Here is an 11,948-nt window from a genome sequence, read left to right as displayed (position 1 = left end):
ACTTGTCAACAACATACATACTTTTCGTCTAAATATTCTTAACACTCATATGATATGTAAATTCAATCAAATAAAAATATATTTTACAAAAGTTTACATATAAATATTGCACTTAATGTAGACAAATTACTATTATTTATATAATCAACAACTCCACAACATATTTTACCGTCATTGGTCTTATAATAGTCGGAAGTGGATGTCGAAGTTGATTATCGAAGATGATTTTTTCTAGAGTTTTGTAGTCGAAGGTGGTTGTCGGAGCCTGAAGTTAGTTGCATGAAGGTAGTATTGGAGTTAGTCGTCGAAGTTTGTCGTCGAAGTTGGTTTTCGGAGCCTGGAGTTGGTCGTGTGAAGGTAGTCGTCGAAGTTGATCATCGGAGATGATTTTCAACAGAGTTTGTAGTCGAAGCCCCCAAAGTTAGTCGCATGAAGGTGGTATTAGAATTAGTGGTCAAAGTTTTGTTGTCGGAGGTGGTTACGAAGCCTTTAGTTGGTCGTTGGAGTTACAGCTCGAAAGTGGTCATCAAAGTTAATCATCGAAGGTTATTTTTATAGAGTTTGTAGTTGGAGGTGGTTATCGGAGTCTACTAAGGTTGTTGTCGGAGTTGGTCATTGGAGTTTATTGTTGGAGCCTAAAATTGCTCGTCGGAGTTAGTGGTGTGAAGGTAGTCATTGGAGTTGGGTCATCGGAGTTGTCATTAAAGATGGTTTTTGGAGGTCGGAATTGATTGTCGAAGTCAGTCACTGGAGTTGTCATCGAAGGTAGTTTTTGGAGTCCAGAGTTAGTTATCTAAGTTTGACAACAATTGTTAATAGTGACAAATGGGTGGAGCCATTAAAAATATTGAAAGATAAAAATAGCAACTCAACTCCACCAACTTTTATATTAAATTAGTATATTTATATCGACTCAATTCATATTGGGAAGTTAAACAAAAATAAAAGATGTCTATTTTTGAAAGCTCGACTAAAAAATATTAAAAAAAAAAGGGAAAAAAAAACTGAAATAGAGTTCATTATTTCATAGCGTGACTTTCACTGCACCCTTCTTTAAAAATGTCGGGCTCAATCGAAGCTGAGAGTTAAATTACTCTTTTTCAGTAATCCCAATTGCCATTTACAAGTTTCCAACTATCCCCCTCTTCGCCATTTCCGTTTTCTTGATTCATCATCTTCGTTTTTTCTTTCAATTTCTCTGCTCCCTTAAGAATGGCGGAAATCGGGAACAAGGTGAAGCTCAATTCCGGTTGGCTTGCGGCGAGGTCGACGGAGGTCCAGCTCAGTGGGACTCAGCTTACTACCACTCACCCTCCCTCGATCGGCCCTTCTTCGCCATGGATGGAGGCCGCAGTACCTGGGACGTAATTCCCTCTCCCCCTCTCCCTTTACTCTCATTTCTAGTAATTTGTTTCGAAATTGATTTCCCGCCCCCATGGCTGCTGTGGTTCTGTTTTGGATTCTAACAGAGACCATAGGCTTAGAATTAAACTATAATCAGTCCTTTTTGACTGGTGTCAACGCCTCTTAAACCTCGGTTAAACTAGAGTTATGGATGTTAATGAGTTGGATTGGTTTGGGTCTACAAAGTCTTTCTAGACTCAACCCAATTGTTCGATTGTAAATTTCTTTAACCTAAATATTTTTAATTAAAAAATGAACTCAACCATGAAATATTTGGATTTGATTGGTTTGGGTTATTCGGATAATTTATTTAAAATTTTGATTTAAAAAGAAGCAAAATGTAAATATGAAAAAATCTAATCTAATTATTTTCATATATTGAATTAAGATTAACTACTTAATTTCGATGAATTTTTTTTTTTCTAAAATGCAAAGAAACTACTTATAAGAGTTGTTAAAGAATAAATTATTAAAAAATATATTAGAATTAAATAAAATTAAAATCAATATATGTATAAATAATTGTGTTATAAATAAAAAAAAATATATTTTAAAGTTAATAATAAATTCGGGTTGGTTCGGGTTAGTTTGGGTTATATTAAGTGAACCCATGAACCAACCCAACCCATAAAATTTTCATTTATTTGAATCCAAGTCAACCCAATCCAAATGAGTTGATAACCCAACCCAAAGATTGGTTTGGATTGATCAGTTTTTTAGGATCATCGATTTTTTGAACACCCTACTAGAATCCCAAATAGGAAAAATAGGAATTTCTTAATTGTTTCCTGAGGCTTTCAGTTCTGACTTGTGAGGGGTTCATTAATTTTATATGGAATTAAGTTAATTGAATTGATTACAAATTAGAATCCTGATTAATTCACGTTTGGCAGTGTATTGGGGACCTTGGTGAAGAATAAAGTTGTTCCTGATCCGTTCTATGGATTAGCAAATGAAACGATAATTGATATTGCTGATTCTGGGAGAGAGTACTACACTTTCTGGTTCTTCACAACTTTTCAATGTAAGCTGGTAAGTTATTGTTTTTGAGGCCTTTGCCCTGTATACTATTTTCTTCTTCAATGAAGGGATTTTCTTAAAAGAAGATATTATGGCTACTGGAATTGGTGACCTTTACAGTTAATATAATTAAAGATTGCGGCCCTAGTAGTTGCATTGTTATGTGTGGGTCGTGAAGGCTCTTAGCCATATGGATAATTCACATTAGTGTGTAAGTTGTTGAAAAATAGCTACTTGACCATGCAACATATAAGCTTTCCCCTGTCAATTCTGCTTCTTGAACCAATTCTTAACTCGCAGTTAGAATCTCAGCACCTGGACCTGAATTTTCGTGCTATAAATTACTCTGCTGAAGTGTACATAAATGGTCACAAAAAGATCCTGCCAAAAGGGATGTTTAGAAGACATTCTCTTGATGTCTCTGAAGTTTTGCATCCTGATGGCACAAATTTACTAGCTGTTCTAGTTCACCCTCCAGATCATCCTGGCAGAATTCCAGACAAGGGAGGTCAGGGTGGTGATCATGAGGTATGTAGTTCTTCCTCCTTCTAGGACTGATTTTTTTTCTCAAGGGGCATCAAAGTCTTCTGCACATATGTAGGGGACATCCTAAGAATTTTCATTCGATGTTTTATTGCTGCCTGATATTCTATATCTCATGTTAGATTGGAAAAGATGTCGCTGCACAATATGTCGAGGGATGGGATTGGATGACTCCTATAAGGTGACTAACTTGTGTTTATGAAATTAAACGTACAATTCTCGTTCCTTTATCTCTTCACTGATGATATTTCACATAATACCTACGTTTGGTGCTGCTTTCTGGCAATAATCAGACAATTTTTTTCAATAAAAGTCCTGAAAGAATTCTGTGCATCATTCTATTTACTATTAGATATGCAATCAACAAAATTACTATTCTATACAAATGTCTTAGATCTATGTACTGACGGCCAGAGAAATAATGTGGTTTGTTGAAAATAGATCCCTGTAAGAATATGGATATAGACATTCACGTATTCAAACCAGAGAAGCATTGAATTATCAGATTCAGTTTAGCATGTTCTTGGAGTTAGGAGAGGGGATTAAACGAATAAATAGATGGTCTTTTAAAAATGATAAACAAAAGTTTTTCCCTCAAATATTTGATCGTAGGTGCATTAATTTTCCTCTGGAATCTTACTGTTTGGGTTTTTGCATGTTGGGTAAAGGGGTGGAAAATGAGTAGGTAATAGTTGTGAGATATATGTGACGACCTTACCTGCATAGGATCTATTCTAAGTTTAAGATGTAAGATATTTTGGGTAATATTTGGGGTCAAGTATCTCTCTCTCATGCAGAAACCAGGAACTCTTCCCTTCCCCCTCCCCCCCGCTCTTTTTTCTTTTCCTTCATTCTTACGCGATCATGAATATATAAAGCTTGTCATTAGATTCTAATTTACTATCTGCTTTTTTTTCCCTCCTCCTTCTAACAAGATATAAAACTTTTCATTTAATGAAAATGAAGGGAGACTATAGCTCAAGGATCCAGACACCAAAAAGAGTGAAAGGCAATAAATTAGCTGGTCCATGAGATTAGAAAATAGTATATCTATGTCCCATGAGATCATTTGAGGTGTGTGTAACGAATAAAAAAAATGGTAAACACTTATCTGACTTTAGTAAAAAGATGAAAGCATGGAAATGATGTGTATAGTATAGTAACAAAATGAACAAGTTAATTCCATTTTAAACTGAGAAACAAAATTTATGACTTTAGTATTGTTTAATGGCTTACATTTATATTTTGCTTGTATAGTCAATTCAGATTCATGTATGACTAACATTTCCAATTTCCATTGTTTTACTTTTAAATGCAATATCTGGCCGCTATACTTCAGACTAGAAATAAGTTGAAACTTATATCGTACAAATACTCATTTATTGGTAGGACTACAACTGCTTATACCTGCAAAATTCTGCGTATATAATGCATTTTTGTATTTATGTTGCTATAGGGATCGAAACACTGGCATATGGGATGAAGTATCAATTTCTAAAACTGGGGTGAGTTTCATTCGAAGTACGCCTCTTATCCAATTTGTAAAAACATTGTTTACCACAAAAATATTTTGGTTATAATCTTATTTTAGTATCTTAACTTTCATTCTTATTCTATTTTGGTCTTAAATTGTTCAAATGTTTTGTTTCAGCCCTTCAACTTTTAATTTTTCTGTTTGAGTCCCTACACCTTCCATAAAAAACTGTTTCAAACCTCACCATTAATTTTTCATTAATCATTTAACAAAATCCTAAATTCATTTGAAAACCCAACTTATTGCTAAAGTTTCTAACAGGGATAAACATTCAAGGTTGTGTTAGTCTACTTCGTGTACTTCAACTTTTGATAGGTCCTTAAGCTTTCAATTTCGTGTCTAATAGGTCTTGATATTTATTGTTACGTTTATACTTACATTGCCAAATGCTTTAAATGCTCAAAACGAGCTCACTGCAGCATTTATCATGACACGGACACATATATGTTAGACCGATGGAGTTAACAATCTGGACATACTAGACACAGAATAAAAAAATATCTAGGGACTTATTAGAAACTTAACTTTTTATAGTACAATGGTCAAATTGACACACAATATTGTTCAAAGACCTATTAGATTTGTTCCATTCCATTTCTCCTGAGAATTTCACCGAATGCTCTTACCACGTGGTATGCTTTGGATGACCATTCATCTCATTAATATGCCATTGTTGATCTTCTCTTTTATGAAAAACATTTCTGATTGTTTCTAACGTTCAAAAGTCTCATGTTGATGCTTACTTTTTTGAACAGCCAGTGAAGATTATTGATCCTCACTTGGTATCAACGTTTTTTGACGATTATAAGAGAGTGTACTTGCATGCTACTCTGGAGATGCAAAACCAAAGCTCTAGGGTTGCAGACTGTTCTGTGAAAGTTCAAGTGACCACTGAACTAGAAGGTAACATTTGCTTGGTTGAGCATCTTCAGGCTCAGAGGGTGTCTGTCCCTGCTGGATCAACTATACAATATACATTTCCTCAGGTTGGTAATTACATCTTTCTTTGACAGTTTTTTTTTTTTTAATCTCTTTATCAGTCCTCAATATATTTATATAAATCGAGGTATCAGAGGTCTTATGTCACAATTTTGTTTTCCCATTAACTCCTAATAGGCTTCACGTACTCCAAAGCTGGCTTTTGGAGACAGATTAATGAAGTTTTCAAGTTTTGCACCTCCTCTTGGTGGTGCTCAAACCATAGAAAAACTTTTGTAGTGATAGATGCCATCTTTTAGTTGGTTTGAAGTTAGGGGGTAATATATCTTCATATCGTGTTTTATATCTATGTGTTGCCTTGCTACGGTTGAGAGTTTTGACTTTAGGCTCATTTATATCATTTATCCTCCTTAAATAATTGTCGGATGTCAGAGTTTTTGGTCTGGTCGGCAAATTCTGTCTCTTTTTCCTTTGGGTTCTGTCGGTCTTTGTCCAATAGGAAAATGACGGAGGTGGACTCTCTTCTTTTCTTGATCGAGAGTTTTGACTTTAGGCTTGGGAGAAAGGACGTTCGTATGTGAAGCCCCTCCCCTTCGGAGGGTTTCTCTTGTAAGTCTTTTTTTAGATATTTATTGGATCCCTCTCCCACCGTTGAGGCGGTCTTTGACATGTTATGGAGGATTAAGATTCCAAAGAAAGTCAAATTATTTTCTTGGCAAGTTGTGCTTGGGCGTGTAAACACGATGGATAGGCTTCTTAGAAAGATGCCTTTGTTAATGGGCTCTTGGTATTGCATCCTTTGTTGGAAAGTGGAGGAAAACATGGGTAACCTTCTTTGGGAGCATCAGTTCGCAAGATCTGTGTGGAATGACTTCTTTCAAGAATTTGATTTTGTGCTTGCTCATTAGAGGGATGTTTGTTTGATGATTGGGGAGTTCTTCCTCCATCTGCCTTTCCGCCTTTCAAAGAGAAATGTCATTTCTTTGGGATGTTGGGATGTGTTCAAATTTGTGGGATCTCTGGGGGGAGAGAAACAATAGAGTGTTTCGGTGGAACGAAACCCCAATGAGGTTTCATGTTTCCCTTTGGACTTTGGTTTTGAAGATTTTTTGTAATTATTCTCTTGGAAATATTTTACTCTGAGGGTTTTTTTGGGCTTGATTTTTTTTGTATGCCCTCGTATTCTTTCATTTTTTCTCAATGAAAGCAATTGATTCTATTAAAAAAAATAAACTGAACAGAGAAGAAGAAGAACCATAGAGCAAAAGTGAAATTGGATATTCTAAATTAAGAAACAATAAACTGGTGAAAAAGAAGGGAGCTTGTCTTTAGAAGAGGACCACTGTGTAAAACTTGTGTTGTTCCAAAAATGAAAGATAAGGAACTAAAGAAATAGAATCTTTAGGGTGTGGAGAGATCTTCTAGTGATATATGGTCTCTTGTTAGATTCTATGTTTCTCTTTGAGCTTTCATGATGAAGCATTTTTGTAATTACCCTCTAGGTTTTATATTATCTTGTTGGGGTCCGTTTTTGTAGTTCGACTCCCTTTTTCGGGCTTTATTTTTTTGTATGCCCTTTTCTTCTTTCTTTTTTTCTCAATAAAAGTTTGTTAATTCTTAATAAAATAAAATATGATAATGAGCTTACCTTTTACTTCACTTTTTTTTTCTCTCTAGATATTTGCTAAGACTTCTAGTAATGAAAATTGGAAATTCTAAATTTACTTTAGGTCTATGTTATTCTTTGAAGTCCAATGGTTAACTACAAATAGTTCACTGAGATACAAGTCATTACACATAAGTTGGCTCAAAACTTTGGCCTATGTGGTTTTGTGGTGAATGACAGCTCTATTTCTACAAGCCCAATCTGTGGTGGCCGAACGGAATGGGAAAGCAATACTTATATAATGTTGTTATATCTGCTGACGTAGATGGATTTGGGAAGTCTGATTCCTGGAGTCATGATTTCGGTTTTCGTAAAATAGAAAGTCATATTGATACTGCAACTGGTGGAAGGTACAGTTTAAGTTCATTTCACACCCATGTTTGATTAAGTTTCTTTTTTGTTAGATTGTTTAGGGCCTTCATAGCGTTTCTTCCCTGCAGGGTGTTTAAGGTCAATGGGCAGCCTATATTTATTCGTGGTGGAAATTGGATATTATCTGATGGGTTGCTTCGACTTTCGGACAAACGTTATCATACGGATATCAAGTTTCATGCAGATATGAATTTTAACATGATCCGTTGTTGGGGTGGTGGTTTGGCGGAGAGGCCGGAATTTTATCATTATTGTGACATCTACGGCTTGTTGGTAAGTTGTAGCTCCTTTTCAATTGTGGATAAGTGAGTTCTCTCTATCTCTCTCTCTCTCCCTTTCATATCACGTCAAACTCCTCCATAACATGCTTATCCTTTTTTTTATATAGTCCTTAATTAATTACTGCATTTACTTTATAGTTTTTTTTAACTAAGATTGAAATAGTAATGTCAATCGATATTGAGGATTAAATAATTGTAGGTGTGGCAAGAATTTTGGATTACTGGAGATGTTGATGGACGTGGTGATCCAATATCAAATCCTGATGGCCCTCTGGATCATGATCTTTTCTTGTTTTGTGCAAGAGACACAGTTAAGCTTTTGAGGAACCACCCCAGTCTTGCTCTTTGGGTCGGTGGAAACGAACAAGTTCCACCACCAGATATCAATGCTGCTTTAAAAAATGACTTAAAACTTCATCCTCATTTTCAAGTATCAAGCAAAAATAAGAAGTGGACGAGAGTTTCATCCTTAACACCAGAGGATCCGAGCCAATATCTAGATGGTACTCGCGTTTATGTACAAGGATCCATGTGGGATGGATTTGCAAATGGGAAAGGAGACTTCACTGATGGTCCCTATGAGATCCAATGCCCTGAAAACTTTTTTAAGGATGATTTTTACAAGTATGGATTCAATCCGGAGGTTGGTTCTGTTGGCATGCCTGTCGCCGCTACCATCCGAGCCACAATGCCTCCCGAAGGATGGCAGATTCCATTGGTTAACAAACTACCCCATGGATATGTAGAAGAAGTACCAAACCCTATTTGGGATTACCATAAATACATCCCCTATTCCAAACCAGATAAAGTTCAGAGTCAGATTGAACTTTACGGTTCTCCCAAAGATCTTGATGACTTTTGTTTGAAGGTGAAAAGGAAGTTTGTGGCTTTAAGTTGTGCCATGTGTTTTTTTTTTTTTTTTTTTTACTGTTAAAACTATTTACTGATATTCGAAACTTCCAGGCTCAACTTGCTAATTATATCCAATATCGAGCTCTAATAGAGGGCTGGAACTGTCGAATGTGGAAGAAGTACACTGGTTTCCTAATCTGGAAAACGCAAAATCCTTGGACAGGTCTAAGAGGTCAGTTCTACGATCATCTTCTCGACCAAACAGCAGGTTTCTTTGGATGTCGTTGTGCTGCAGAACCTATCCATGTCCAGCTGAATCTAAGCACATACTGCATTGAGGCAAGTTTTTCTAATATTGTAATTCTTGGAAGTATTGATATAGTTAAATTTATCTTAACCCATTAGTTTAAGCTTTTGGGTTGATCCATAATATAGCATGCTATCAGAGCAAGATGTCTTATGTTAGAATCTTGTAAAGTCATTTTCTCACCAATTTAATGTGATTTTCACTTATTGATCCATCCTCAAATTACTAAGTCTACAAGTGAGGGAGAGGGTTTTATTAGGTACTAGATATTTAGTATGTTGTTAGTTAAGGGGCATAAGGGTAATTAGATAGATAGGTAGTTACTGAATAAAGGTAGTTATTGTATAAGGGTAGTTACTACATGTTGTTATAAATAGAGAGGAGGGTAAATGAGTGAAGGGGAGGTTATCTTGTAGAGTGATATAGAGCTTGGGTGAGTACACTCAAGAGGGAGGTTCCAAGTTCCTTTATGCTTGGGTTATCTTGTATTTTCATCTTTATATTTCAATATATTTCAGATCTTGTTCTTGTTAGGAAGTATCCTAACAGGTTAAGATATTGATTTAATTTAATTCACCCTAATCCATTAGCATAATCTTTTAAACACTTACACACTACCGCTTTTGGTTTGAAACAAGAAACAACATAATTGGGAAAGGGGTGGGTCTTTGAGTAGAACTCCAAATCCACTTGTTTTGTTCAAGGCTTCAATTTTCTTTAGACGGGGGCTGATAGCAATGGGGCATAAACTATATATTTATCTCATCATTTCCTATGTTCTTGTAACCATGGGAATCCCAGGATTTAACTTTGTTTTCATCTGTGTTTTCTCAACTTAACTGTGAGTTTGTTTTTCTCGCTGCCTTGAACAGGTCGTAAACACTACATCGAATGAGATATCTGGTGTTGCCATTGAAGCCTCCGTGTGGGACCTTGAAGGGACACGCCCATATTTTAAAATTTTTGAGAAACTCTCCTTGCCTCCAAAGCAGACATCATCCATTGCTGAGATGGACTATCCAACGTACGAAAATTCCAAGCCTGTCTACTTTCTTCTTCTCAAGCTGTACGAGATATCAAACTACGGTATTATCTCGAGAAACTTCTACTGGTTACATCAGTCCGGTGGAGACTACAAGATGTTGGAGCCCTACAGAAAGAGTAGCATACCCATTAAGGTCATATATGAGTTTAATAGAAAAGGATCCAGCTATGAAGTCAGTGCGAATGTGCAGAACAATTCAAAGAATGCAGAATCTTCAAGGTTAACCTACAAGAACAACTTTATCAATAGGCAAGGCCAAGGAGATTTAGATTCAAATTCTTTGCTTCTTGAAAACAAAGAACAGACCAATGAAAAATACAGCACTGGTTTCTTTAGTATCGGAAACAACAGTACAAGGTTAGTTGAAATCGATGGGAATGATGTCGGAGTCGCCTTCTTTCTTCACTTTGAGGTCCATGATTCGAAGGTAGAGGATGAAGGAGGGGATACAAGAATTCTGCCTGTTCACTACTCAAACAACTATTTTTCCCTGGTTCCTGGTGAGGCTATGCTTATCAATCTCTCTTTTGAGGCTCCTCCTGGTGTTACTCCAAAAATTACCCTTCATGGTTGGAATCTTTCTCAATCTTTCACCGTCTGTTGATATGTAGGTAGCAGTTGAATTTCCTATATATCTTGTATATTATCTATGTACTTATTATTTATATTTGTAATAAATGTGCATTTGTAATATATATATATATATGTATTAGCACTTGGTTCAATTTTTATGTGGGTTCATGTTTTGTTCAATTTTGAGGTAGGATATGTTATTGGTTTAGATCTAGTTTGTTCGTTTAGTTTAGAGGCTGTTGGATGAATAATTGGTTTTTAGTTTTTAGTGTTTGAAAAACATGTTTGTTTGGTACTTTCTGTTTTTAAAATTTTAAAAATGTATTTTAGAATTTAAAAGATTTTTTCCCTTTACAAAAGCGGTTTTTGTTTTTGAAAAACCGTAGGTTATTGTATTAAAGAAACTCGAGGGCATTGAAATTTTTTGGTTGTCCAGCGGTTAAGGAGCATGTTTGCCAATTGCCATTCTCTTAGACACGCCTTCGGACCCTAGTGGTTGGAACCTTTTTACTTTTCTTTATTTCTCATTTTATTATAATGATTTTATTATGAATATTATAATAAAAAAATAGATATTCATTACCGAATGTCCCAAAGGTCATGTGTCGTCATTCATGTTGTCCATGTAGCTTGTAGTAATTCATGCTTGGTGTCTATGTAAGTCTATATTCTACTTGTTACTTTGCCTATAAATAGTGGTCTTTGGTGGATCTTAAAATTATATACCAATTGGTGAGAAATCCACACCAAATTTCACTAAAATTTTCCATTGTCAAATTTTATAATTCTAGTTTTTATTTATTTATTATTATTATATTATACTTTTCCGTATCTATATTCCCATTGTGCTCCTCAATTTCATAACATATTATCAGCACGAGCTCCTGTCATTTTCTTCACTAAAGATAGGTCCTAAAGGTATGTCGATTTTTTCCTCTTCGTTATAATTAATAAATTTAATGTTATTTTACATATTTTGTACATATTAAATTTCTAATATAAATATAATATTTTGTGATAGTGTAGTCATGACTAACCTTACAAAATTAGAATTCCCAGCCCTTGATATTAATGACAATAATTATTGGTCATGGGTGCTCGATGCCAAAATTCACTTGGATGCTATGAACTTGAGAGAAAAAAATTAAAGAAGAAAATACGATATCTAGTCAGGACAAAGCAAAAGCTGTGATCCTCCTTCGTCATTATCTCCACAATGATTGAAAATGGAGTATCTTGCAATAAAAGATTCTTGTATGTTGTGGAAAAATTTGAAAGAGAGGTATGATCATCAAAAAACAGTTATTCTTCCTAAAGCTCGTTGGATACACTTGCAAGATTTTAAATCAGTAAGTGATTACAACTCTGCGTGATTTAAAATCAGTTCAAAATTGTTGTTGTGCAGGGAGAAA

At 35.3% G+C, this 11,948-nt stretch overlaps 1 protein-coding gene across 1 annotated transcript; it reads left to right on the top strand.

Moving 5' to 3' along the window:
• The first annotated feature begins 1,008 nt into the window (after positions 1-1,008).
• LOC150038142 (mannosylglycoprotein endo-beta-mannosidase-like) lies at positions 1,009-10,716 on the top strand. Its single transcript, XM_090310846.1, has 11 exons — positions 1,009-1,364; positions 2,298-2,436; positions 2,725-2,952; positions 3,090-3,148; positions 4,424-4,472; positions 5,257-5,487; positions 7,287-7,456; positions 7,547-7,751; positions 7,959-8,627; positions 8,723-8,950; positions 9,791-10,716. The coding sequence occupies exons 1-11, from the start codon at positions 1,213-1,215 to the stop codon at positions 10,565-10,567; spliced, it is 2,907 nt and encodes a 968-aa protein (XP_090166972.1). The 5' UTR covers positions 1,009-1,212; the 3' UTR covers positions 10,568-10,716.
• The last annotated feature ends 1,232 nt before the right edge of the window (positions 10,717-11,948 follow it).

This window comes from Benincasa hispida, chromosome 2 (assembly GCF_027475165.1).
Source record: "Benincasa hispida cultivar pf3 chromosome 2, pf3_genome.v1.1, whole genome shotgun sequence".
NCBI classification, from domain to species: Eukaryota; Viridiplantae; Streptophyta; class Magnoliopsida; order Cucurbitales; family Cucurbitaceae; genus Benincasa; species Benincasa hispida.
This window is presented reverse-complemented; position numbering and strand designations above follow the sequence as displayed.